Source organism: Leguminivora glycinivorella, chromosome 22 (assembly GCF_023078275.1).
Source record: "Leguminivora glycinivorella isolate SPB_JAAS2020 chromosome 22, LegGlyc_1.1, whole genome shotgun sequence".
NCBI lineage: Eukaryota > Metazoa > Arthropoda > Insecta > Lepidoptera > Tortricidae > Leguminivora > Leguminivora glycinivorella.
This window is the reverse complement of record NC_062992.1, coordinates 12091966-12104713: the sequence shown is the minus strand read 5'-3', so window position 1 is coordinate 12104713 and position 12748 is coordinate 12091966. Positions and strand designations below refer to the sequence as shown.

Here is a 12748-nt window from a genome sequence, read left to right as displayed (position 1 = left end):
AGCTTAAAACTTTTGAACCTCAGTTTTGACAATTTGGATATGTTAGCTTGATACGTCAAATAAATATTAATATTAGCGCTATCTATAACCGAGCGTTCCCCAAACGTGTAACGCCATCTAGGCCACCGAACATTTTCTCTATGGCTTTGAGGTACGTTTTTTTTATTAGACTATCCGTCTATACGGAGTTATACATGTCGTTGATATATATAAAAATACATATCATTATTTATCAAAAATGGTTACACCATCTACCCATGCCATCATTGCCAGTTTAAAAGCTGGTAAAACCCTTCTGGTATTGTGGATGTCTAATTGTCTATTCGCGATGATAACTGCAGCTTCTGCTGATTAGCTCGTTTTTCAACGATATCATAAAACGAACGTCGTTACCGTTCTTGCTAGGCCTTCATAATGCGGTGTATACGTTTTTCAGCGCTGGCGCACCAATATGCGGCTTTAGGGCTACTCCACGCCGACAGCACGCCGCGCGCGCGGCAGCGAGTCGCCGCGCTGTATACTAGCAGCGATCGGAGCGTTGACAACGGTAAGTCCACTGAGAAACCCTAAACCGCCTGGGGGCCGATTTTTGAGTCTCACTGTCACTTAGCTGGGGAGTTTATTGCAAAACCTTAAATTTTTTGACCAAAGCATGAAACTTGGCACAGTTGTTCCTTATATCAAAATAAGCCGATTAAGATCGGGAGCCTTCGGGAGCCTCCCCCCTGGGGCCCAGGAGGGGGGGTCAAAGTACCGCTTCACCCGGCTTGGTTTGAAAAATTCTAACTTACCCCGTTTAGTTAATAGGTCATGTTTGGTATCGTTTTCGAGTAAATCAATAACGTAGAATTAGTTTTTAGTACTAAAATTATAATTTAATGGTAAATAAAATAAAAAAAAGTAAAAAAATTGAAATTTTCATCCATGATTTACAAATTCAGGTCATCATAAATGACAAACTGTTTGGTTTTTCTATAAATAAAAAATATGACATGATAGCCTATTTAATATAGATTATAAAACATATAACTTTTATCCACCTTTACTAACGTAAAGTTCCACAAAAAAATTACTTTAAGACGCGCGGCGTCGGGACGCCGCGAGCGTAATTTTAAAATGCCTTTATTTTAGAAACTCTATTAGACCCCGTTTAGCTATTAGGTCATGTTTGATATCGTTTTCGAGTTAATCAATAACGTAGAATTCATTTTTGGTACTAAAATTATAATTTAATGGTAAGTAAAATTTAAAAAAATTAAAAAATTTGAAATTTTCATCCATGATTTACAAATTCAAGTCATCATAAATGACAAACTGTTTGCGTTTTCTAAAAATAAAAAATATGATATGAAAGCCTATTTAATATAGATTATAAAAAATATAACTTTATACACCTTCACAAACGTTAAGTTCCACAAAAAAATTACTTTACAACGCGCGGCGTCGGGACGCCGTGAGCGTAATTTTAAAATACCTCTATTTTAAAAACTCTATTAGACCCGGTTTAGCTATTAGGTCATGTTTGATATAGTTTTCGAGTAAATTAATAACAAAGAATTTATTTTTGGCACTACAATTATAATTTAATGGTAAATAAATAAAAAAAAATATTCATCTATGATTTGCAAATTCAAGTCAACAAAAATGTCAACTGTTTGCTTTTTCTTTTAATAAAAAATATGATGTAAAAGCCTATGCCTATGTCACCAAACACCCAGACAAGTTTGGTGGAAACTTCCTTCACGAACTGGTTGGTGTCTGATGACCATGGTCCAAATGTTTCAAATGCAATTGCCGCAAATATGTAGTTGTTTTTTAAAAATGCATATTTGCGCGTTTAAACTGGGCGTTTTGCAGCAGCAGTCCCTGGTTTCTGGGCCGAACGTTAGACGTTGGACGGAGCCAAGGTATCCACACAGGTCACGCCCCACGCCAAGGGTCGTCCCAGAAACCAAGGCAAAAGCGAGCAACCATCAGGCCGCTTTCCGTCTGCTGCTGACAAGCCGACAGGTTCGAGGGTTGTCGGTGTGCCGAGAGCCTTGCGGATTAAATCGTTAAGTGCAGCGTGTCACAAAATTCGGCCAGCACTAGACTGGCAGTGGAGTCCGTGGTGTCCTAATGCGTCGGCAGCAAGGGTGTGGTTGGCATGTCTTTAGCCCCAGTCTTAGACAAATCAAATGGCAGTATATGATGAAGTAAGGCAGCCTCGGAAGGAGGTATGTTCTCCAAGTGTCGATCTTTTCTAGTAAAGAGGTTCTTCCGGCACTCATTCACTGCTCCGTAAGGACCTTGATCTGAAACAATATGTGCATTGTCATTTTATTTAAACAGATTCTGCAACTATCAAATTACAACATTTTGGTGGATCACCTTCACTATTACACACTTACCTATCATACAAAATAATTACAAACTTTAGTAGAATATGATTAGCCTATCTATGATATTGCTCCATCTCGTAATAGTTTGAAGCCTTGGGTGGCCATGTTTCTCCCTTGTTGATCGTTTCAAGCTGCGTTTATCGTACCTAACCCATACTATGTCTAATCTAGAAACGTTTTCTTTTGGCTTTGAAACTTAGCCAGGCTACCCAAGGTGTCAAACTATTACAAGATGGAGCAATATCAGAGGCAAATCAGATTCTACTAAAGTTTGTAATAATTTTGTATGATACGTAACGTAAGTGGGTAATACTGAAGGTTACGTGATCCACCAAAAAGTTGTAATTTGATAGTTGTAGACTCTAAAATGATAATGCACATATTGTTTCAGACCAAGTCGTTGCGTAACGGTGAATGAGTGGTCGAAGTACCTACCTCTTTAGGTACCAGAAAAGATCGACAATTGGAGAACATACCTCCTTCAGAGGCTGCCTTGCATCAGCATATACTGCGCACAGTGTACCAGGGGCCCATTTCTCGAAGCTACAAGTTACATTTTCAACTGGTTGTCCATGTCTAATATGACAAGTTGCAAAGAGACTTCCGCTTGTAACTTGTAACTTTCAGTTTTGAGAAATGGGACTCAGGGCGTTCTTGTTTGGAGTCAGGCGTTGGTGCCACACCAAAATTTGCCAAGTCCGTCTTCTTGGGGATGGAAGGAAGAAGGAGACGAATGGCTAGTGTGGTACCCATTCGTCTCCTTCTTCCTTCCATCCCAGTCAGGCAACACTGAAGTGGCCAGTATATGCTTAGAAGTTACAAGATGTAAATGTAAATCAGGTTGCAAAAACCGATGCAACTGCATAAAGAGGGTAGAGCCTTCCTTATGCAGTTCCATATGTACCCAGCTATGTCTCTGTGAAGGGAATGTATAGTATGAGTATGAGTAATCTGTTAATTAGGACACCACAGACTAAACTTAGTGCTAACTTTTCAGTGTTGGATACTCTATGGCAGTTCCGACTCAATTATAATAAGCTCATTATAATTGACATTCGTTAACTATAATAATTTCAAAAATAGAACTTCATACAATTTCTATACTAATTTGCGATACCTGGCAAATTTTCCTGCATCTGAAACACATTTTTTTTATCTGTCGCGTTATCGGCCAATCAGAGACGGTTATTACAAACAATTGGTTGATAGGTAATTCGATGTTGATACAACGGTGAACGACTCTATTGACATTAATTTTAACTTGCATGAATGGTGATATTTCCGTCCATTGATGATGAAGGTGATGACTCGTAGAAAAAGTATTGTATACAATAGTGATATAATTAAGCTTTTCACTCTCGTACCGTACTACACATAGTACTCGACTGAAAAGTTTTGTATTATATCACGATTGTATAAAATACTATTAATTAAATTTCTTACAGGATTCACTACAATGAATAAATAACAGGTACAGTCGGTCTTTAGATCGTGTGGTCCGACCTGAGTGTTGCCGTTGTCGACACCGGAGTCAATAATAATGAATCTTTTTCTATTTATGCATTAACACACCTCTGATACTGGCGATCAAATATATGAAAGTGAACGCGTACTATCCTTTGTGAATAGGCTTTAATATCATATTTTTATATTTATAGAAAAAGCAAACCGTTTGACATTTATGATGACTTGAATTTGCAACTCACAGAATTTTTTTTTATTTTTTTTTTATTTCATTTAACATTAAATGGTAATTTTAGTACCAAAACTAAATTCTACGTTATTTATTTACTCGAAAATGATACTAAACATGACCTAATAGCTAAACGGGTTCTAATAGAGTTTTTTAAAATAAAGGCATTTTAAAATTACGCTCGCGGCGTCCCGACGCCGCGCGGCTTAAAGGTTTTTTTTATGAAACTTAACGTTAGTAAAGGTGGGTAAAAGTTATATTATTCATAATCTATATTAAATAGGCTTTCATATCATATTTTTTATTTGTAGAAAAAGCTAACAGTTTGACATTTATGATGACTTGAATTTGTAAGTCATAGATGAAAATTTCAAACTTTTCATTTTTTTTATTTTATTTACCATTAAATTATAATTTTAGTACCAAAAATGAATTCTACGTTATTGATTTACTCGAAAACGATACCAAACATGACCTATGAACTAAACGGGGTATGTTAGAATTTTTCAAAGCAAGCCGGGTGAAGCGGTACTTTGACCCCCCCTCCCGAGCCCCAGGGGGGAGGCTCCCGAAGGCTCCCGATCTTAATCGGCTTATTTTGATATAAGGAACAACTGTGCCAAGTTTCATGCTTTGGTCAAGAAAAAAAAGGTTTGGCCTCTTTTTGTCGATAAACGTCCCCACTACACTAAAATACCGGTTGAAAACGGTGAATTGCCTATTATTTTCAGTGACAATTTTCTGAATTCGAACGCCGTGAGACTCAAAAATCGGCCCCCTGTTGTTACCTAGTTATACTCGACATTCTGTATATTTTTACATGTCAAATGGTGCAATAAAGAATATTACTTTTCGTCTTAAATGTCGGCAACGCATCTTTAGCCTATCTTATCCTTCTTGATGTTCTATGCCTCATCCTGTTATCTAGGGTCGGCTCATTCTTGTCGGCCTTCTCTTCTTTTCTCGGTTCTCGGCTACCTCTATGCTATTCTATTACCTACAACCTCTCGTATGCTGCGGGTGTCCATTGGCAGTAGTAATCGCTTACGACTAAGCGACCCGTATGCTCGTTTGACTTCTGTAACAAAAAAACATTAAAACGGATAAGAACCTCCCCCCTCTCTTTCGGCGACTCATATCGATCTAAAACTTGATTTATTATAAACCCTTAAAAATTAACACTATTTAGTTACCGCTACTAGCCAAAAGATGGCGCCACTAACTATATTCCATTCCAATAGGTTCAGTTTCCAACGCCAAGATGGACGACGATCTCGACTTCATGGTAGTGGGACGAGCGCATCTTGTAGAAGCACAAGCGTTGTACGAAGAAGCGCAGAGGTTACAGAGGATGTGTCGGTGAGTACTTACACTTTATAATAGATGGCGCTGACAGTAACAGATTCGGACGGTTTTAGTTTTTCGATAGGTGACACTAGTATGCTAGACAAGTATGATCTTAGCGGCGGTAATGACGTGATAATGGTTTATAGGAATTATAGGACTAACGACGACGACACGACTGTGGGAAGAGCGCATCTTGTCTTGTAGAAGTGCAGACGTTGTATGAACGAGCACGCAGTTTACAACTGATGTGTTGGTGAATGATTACTTCTTATGTTACAATGACAGGACAATTTTTATTTTTAGCAACTCTCAAGTCTCAAAGAGGAGAGACCTATGCAATAATAAATATTTATTTAAGATTTTATTTTTACAGTGAGCTGCGAGGCAAGGAACCATTAGCACGAGTAATCCGAGCTCATGCAGAAAGGGCGGCTCGGGAACGAGCAACTCTACGAGACTCACCAGACCTCAGCGAAATGGAGCTGCTAGACGCACCCACTATTTTACGTGAGTTTACCATATATACAGTAAAAAGTATCTCTTTCGGACCGAAGCCAGATTTGCACTTAACATAACGATACGAAGAGTGTGGTAGCAATCGTCTAAAACCATTTTTTTTCCTATTTTAACTCTGATAAAAATTAGGCATGTCTTTTGTTTCATATGTTACATAGGTATGGTAATGGTATGTTCAATGAAAATTTACTATTGCTCTGTCTGTTAAATTGTCTTCCTACTGTAACTTATTTTAATAAAGCAACTGTGTGAGTCTTGAGTCACTTGCTCGTCACAATTGAAGTGTTTTAAAAATATCGTAGCAACCTATTTATAAATGTATTTGATTACAGCTTCATCAAAATTCCAACTGTCCCTAACGCCCCCGGACTTCGCGCAGCACCGCGTCGACGACCTCTTCAAGTCCCTCGGCCCCATCGCCGTGTTCTCCGCCAAGCGCCACTGGAGCGCCCCGCGCCTCATCACCCTCCAGAAACACAGCAACAGAGACAGCTGCCGCCGCATCAACACCAGGAACTACGACCTTGACAAGAGATCAGAAAAAAGAGACCGCTCCGAAGATAACAGCGCTTATTACAACTCCGTAATCCGAGACGAAAATTACGAAGACTACGAGAAGCAACTCCAAAGAGTCATGAAGCAGAACGGGGTTTATATCAACAGTTACAACAACATGGAGTACCATCCTAAAGTTTTAGACTACGACAAATACGATTATAGGAGTAATGAGAGTTTTATAAAGACTACTACGGAGAGCGTGAACGGGAAGTTGAAAAATGGAATGGAGAGGAGAAAGGAACCCCTGAGGAGGGTGGCGAGTGAATATAACGTGTCCAATTCGAAGGATGATGATGGATTCGGGTTCTCGGTGAGGGGAGACGCGCCGGTCATGATTGCGGCGGTTGAACCTAATTCGCTGGCTGATGTAAGTATATTAGTACCTACTTAGAATTTATTTTTGTGATTCATATTGTAGCCTTGATATAGTGTAGGTACCCAGAATTGGTTGCAATATCTTGAAAAATACTTAAAGAAACTGAAGAATTTAGTAGATACATGTGTGCTCGCTCAACCTACGAGCAGCTATCTACTCTCACAGAAGCAGCATTTTAAACGCTTAGCCCAAAAACATTTTGGTCCAACCGTTTAAAATTATTACTAGATATTTTCAATCTTAACCCAATTAAGTACGCTTTCTTTGCTTAAGTATCCTGCCATCATACATATACAGCATCTAGGCCTCTGTATTCTTGATTTAACGATACTTAATTTCCGTTTCAGATCGGTGGCATGCGAGAAGGTGACTTCATCATCTCAGTCGGCGACAAGGACGTGAAGTGGAGCTCTCACGAGGAGGTGGTTCGGCTCATTCAGCAAGCTGGTGACTTGCTCGCACTCCGGCTTGCCACGCCCATGGATAAGAGCTTGATGAAGGTATTTATCACAGTTATAATAAATACTAGCTTTTGCCCGCGGCTTCGCTCGCGTTAAATTCGAAAGTTGAGGCCTCCATACAAACGTCCACCCCCCATGTTAGAGAATTGGGGGGTTAGAAAGAGACAAAAAGTAGCCTATGTCCCTCTCCACCCCTTTAAGTATCTCCACTTCAAAAATCACGTCAATTCGTCGCTCCGTTTTGCCGTGAAAGACGGACAAACAAACAGACACACACACTTTCCCATATAATATTAATATGGATTATTTTGTGATTTCAGTTTGACCATAGCTAAAAGTTACTATTAACACATTATTTAGAAGGCGAAACTTCTTATTTATTTATTTATTTATTTATGACGGTAGACGCATGAGTTTCTGGCAGTGAATATGTCAAATGAGAACTTTAGACGAGCCCTACACGTCTTACAATATCTATGGAAATTTTTGATTTAAAAATAGAGAACAATCTCTACATTTTTTGCTTATCGTAGCCGCTCCGACACATGGAATGTTTCACACATAACACATCGTGACAACTGAAAGGAGTCTTGACGAGCTCTCAATCACAAGTATCACAGCCAACCGAACCTAAAGCTATAAACAAACTTTTTTTTCAGTCATCCCCGGACATCCCCCGACAGTCCAACTCGAACCAGGGCTCCGTGTCGGCCGCGTCAACAGCCTCGTCCGGCTCCACCGCCGCCACCGCGCGCTCCTCCGCGCGTCGCGCGCCCTCCTGGAATCCGTTCCGCCGCCACACTACCAGAGACAACAGCTCGCATCGAGGCTCGCACACCAGCAACGTCATCTTCCGATAGATGGCGCCTGGCGTCCACCAGCCTCGTCCGGCTACACCGCCGCCACCACGCGGCCTATTGGAATCCCTTCCGCCGCCGCACCGCCAGGGACAACAGCTCACACACGAGCAACGTCGTCGTCCAATAGATGGCCTTAGTGCAGCCCTAAGGTGGAATTCGGTACTGATTATGAGGATGTTGGTGTCTTGAATATACTACCAGCGCCATCTACGAGAAGTTTGACTTCACAAAGCTTCACGTAGCACGCAGCACTTACTAATAAAGTTTTTTAAATGTGTGAGCTCTGCAGGGCTAGGACAAAATTTTCGTGAAATGATCTGTTATAAAAGAATACATATTTAGAAAAAGATTGTGATTTATGATGAGCGGCGAGATACTATCGCTCCAATCATGCTAGCCCTGCTGCATGTAGGACTCTTCATGTTATTTAGGAGAGGGTGAATGGAGGTTATTATTGAGAGGTTTTAGAAAAATGGGACTTCATCCACTCGTTTACGAGATACTGCATGAAGTTCGTTTTTCTAAAAGCGACAATTATGTATTTAAAAATTAAATCAGGGTTATAATATTTGTAGCATGGGGTCTCATCCGGAACATCGTATAAGTAATGTCAAATCAAAATCATAGATGGCGCTACGTGCCACGATTAGCCATTATGACCTATTTATTCAATAAATTTAAAGGTCTCAAAGGTATTATTTTAGTCTCATGCATTAAGAATATCATTAATGTAATACACAAATCCACACAAACACGAATTCAATGCAATATTTTTCAAAATTCGAATCTAAAATTTATTACACGACTGAATACAACATCAGCAAACTCGCATTGAACGTTATTGAGTCGTCTAAGTATTATTACCTCTCGTCACTAGATGGAGTGACTGTGCATAACGTACGTGATATAATTAGAATAGCCACTTGAGTGCGGGCTAGTCATACGCTCAAAAAACCAGTGTAAGGGCGCTCTCCGGAACCATGATCTTCTTACGCGTCTGGACGGCACATTTTAGACTGGTTACGTAGCCGTATTCAACTCGTGTGCACTCCGTAACCACATGGTATCGTTAATGAAACTTATGAATGAATGGCGTTGTTGGTAAAACGAAAAGCAATATGTGAAGCCTGGCGTCCACTAAGCGATTCGTCACTAATGCACTCACTTTCATAACAAATTCAGAAGGCGAATTAACCCTTAAGAGGATACGATACCGAAGCACGAATTCAAATTTGAGATTTTTAGGTCTTTATCGCCGTCGCGCTGACGGGAGTGGAACCCACAGAGAGGCCCTGTGTGCGTGCGCGTGGCGCACGCACACAACCGCGTCCGCCGCCGGCGCAAGTAGCTACTCGCGATCGAGCGCTCTAATATTTCTCTAGTTTCGGACTTCTGATGCGACCGAGCGGCACCGCCCCCGACTGCGCGATGGCAATAAACACAAAAATCACAAATTTGAATTCGTGCTTGCCTACCTTATCGTGTTAGTTCTTCATTATTAATAAATCATTTTAATTGTTGAATGTTGATTAGAACTGTTATCTGGGACATTTTTATTTTTGTCAATGTTGTACGTCCACCCGACTTTTTTTGAATTTGGAAATTTTTATGTGGTTTTCACTCAGAATCGTGAGCTCTTTCACTCCTAATAGGAAAAAAAAGTCTCCCAAGTTTTTTCCCATTCCGTTACCATTTTTAGGGTTCCGCAGTCGACTAGGAACCTTTATAGTTTCGTTATGTCTGTCTGTCCGTCCGTCCGTCCGTCCGTCCGTCCGTCCGTCCACGGATAATCTCAGTAACCGTAAGCACTAGAAAGCTGAAATTTGGTACTAATATGTATATCAATCACGCCAACAAAGTGCAAAAATAAAAAATGGAAAAAAATGTTTTATTAGGGTACCCCCCCTACATGTAAAGTAGGGGCTGATATTTTTTTTCATTCCAACCTCAACATGTGATATATTGTTGGGTAGGTATTTAAAAATGAATAAGGGTTTACTAAGATCGTTTTCTGATAATGTTAATATTTTCGGAAATAATCGCTCCTAAAGCAAAAAAAAGTGCGTCCCCCCCCTCTAACTTTTGAACCATATGTTTAAAAATTATGAAAAAAATTACAAAAGTAGAACTTTATAAAGACTTTCTAGGGAAATTGTTTTGAACTTGATAGGTTCAGTAGTTTTTGAGAAAAATACGGAAAACTACGGAACCCTACACTGAGCGTGGCCCGACACGCTCTTGGCCGGTTTTTTTTTCATACGTTTTGTATGGCAGTAACGGAATGGAAGGTTTGAAAAATGTATGGATATCTTAAGACATTTTTTTTTACTTCCTATCAGGCAGGATCGAAAGACCTTGAGATTCTAAGTATGAATCGCGTAAAAAACACCCATGTTACAAAAAAACAGGGGTGAACAACTTTAAAAAAATGGCTCATCTGGCCGGCAGCCATAAGGCCATAACAGATAATAGTAATTATGTGTTGAAATGAAATGAAAACGAAATATTTATTTTTCAAGTAGGCATATTACCATGAACATGTGAACGTCAAGTTTCAGTAAATAACTAATTTCGGTGTTTTTCTCAATTTCATGAGTAAAAACTACTCTAGACAATGAAATAAAACTATGGAAACGTTAATTAATCCGTTTCCATAATTTTATTTCATGAGTAACTATCGCGGTAACCGAAGACAATATTACTCTAGAAAATGTTTTGTCAAATACCTAGAGCTACATTACCTTTTATTTTTTATATTAAGTACATGTATTTGTTTACTTAATAATATACATTTCCATATTTATACATTGAAATAGATATCATACACGAAAGGAAAAACGACACCGACGACGGTTTTTTTCCCACATTTCTAATTAACTACGCGCCTGCTTTCGAGTGCTTTAAATTTTAATAAACCAACTCATTCTTTGATTGGGGGCTCGGGCCTCTCAAGGTCAGTGCAAATGTGATGCGTAGAATAGGTACTAGTATAGGTAGGTAGGGGCGCGGGGCGCGGGGCCGCGACTAAATCTTGTTCATTCACATCCGCTTGCATGTGTCGCGGATAGAGCGAGTACGTAAGCGGCGAGCACACATACTAACCGCGCGGAGGCCGTTTGCCACCCTGATGTATACCTCTATGTACCTAAATGAATTTATTAGTGTGAGAGACCCTTACGAACAACATTCAAGTTAGTGTCAAGTGATTGACTGCACATGTCAAAACAAAAAACATTAGGAATTGGTCACACACGTGTTCAGTAATTATCTTTGGTAAAGGCAGTCACACACATGTTCAGTAATTATCTTTATTTTTTTAATAACTCGATAACCGTAAGAGTTAAGTTTCTTAGAGACATTAAATTTATTTGATCTTCCCTTATAGTTAACGGAATTCAATAAAAACAGTGTGTATAACAAATAACAATTTTTTTACATGATTTATTTTAACTTGCATTAATCAGCAATTCCCGTTTAGTTTGTACATTTGGATCACGTCTCCGATTCGGATAAAAATTGGTAGGCTGATAGAGTCCATGATGCTGAGCAAGATCCACTAGGTTTCCCAAAATATCCTAGGTTGATTGTATGAAACTTTCCTTTTTTGTTACCGAAAATGTATAGAAATCTGGTAACAAAAAAGGAAGGTTTCATACAAACTACATAGGACATTTTGGGAAACCTAGTGGATCTTGCTCAGCATCATGGACTCTATCAGCCTACTAATTTTTATCCAAATCGGAGACGTGATCCAAATGTACAAACTAAACGGGAATTGCTCTAATATACTGTTCTCGGACATATTGTATCGATAAACTACCTCTCTAGTCGATCTGTGTCGATACTAACCCAACGAAGTAACTTTTCTAAGACGTCACCAGGTCACCACGCGTCCTTTTCTTTAGGGCGCTATAGAAAAGGATACCTATAGTTTTCTTTGTTCTTATTTACTGACAGACTTGTTTGACAGATTATATCAATTTATAGAGCAATCAATTTGATTAGTGAAACTAAATAATTTGTTATTCATGTTACCTACTTAAAACTGGAGTTTTAACATTTGGTTTAACAAGACGTCCTTACGAGGTTATATAAACAACAATGTGCCACAGGACTCATAATAAAATGGCTCAACATAATTTTTAAGAAAAAAAACCGTCGCCTTTCGGGTTCTGGTGAAAGCTACTTGCGAATGTTGGATTATGTAGAAATGTGTAAGTATTTTTTAAAACTGCTTTTAATGCTTTAATTATTAGATGGCAACACAAATGAATATACGTATAACGTTAAGGTTTGAGGAGTTTCCTCAATTCCTCATGAATCCGATTACATTATAAGAAATCGAAGCTTGACAAACTTTGACTTGAAAACTCAATATGCTTAACAAACATAACTAAATAAATGTCACTGTTTTGGACTTAAATGCAAGCTTTTCTTCCAAAAATACCAAAGTCACTATGAGTGTGCCGTTCAGATTTGAGGAGTTCGGTTCTGACTATCATCAGCAGTTCCACTGCACCAAATGTTACTGTTCTGGACGTAAGTGCATGCTGTTC

At 39.1% G+C, this 12748-nt stretch overlaps 1 protein-coding gene across 5 annotated transcripts in view; it reads left to right on the top strand.

Annotated features, from left to right (window-relative positions):
- The window catches only part of LOC125237797 (rhophilin-2-B), a 212781-nt gene extending 204020 nt beyond the window's left edge, over nt 1-8761 (top strand). For all 5 annotated transcript variants that reach the window (XM_048144986.1, XM_048144983.1, XM_048144985.1 and 2 more), the window contains 6 exons: nt 437-547; nt 5316-5433; nt 5795-5928; nt 6270-6862; nt 7219-7371; nt 7992-8761. In XM_048144986.1, coding sequence (XP_048000943.1) covers nt 437-547; nt 5316-5433; nt 5795-5928; nt 6270-6862; nt 7219-7371; nt 7992-8192 — 1310 coding nt within the window. In that variant the 3' untranslated portion in view covers nt 8193-8761. The remainder of the gene's footprint in view (nt 1-436; nt 548-5315; nt 5434-5794; nt 5929-6269; nt 6863-7218; nt 7372-7991) is intronic.
- Nucleotides 8762-12748: the final 3987 nt, after the last annotated feature.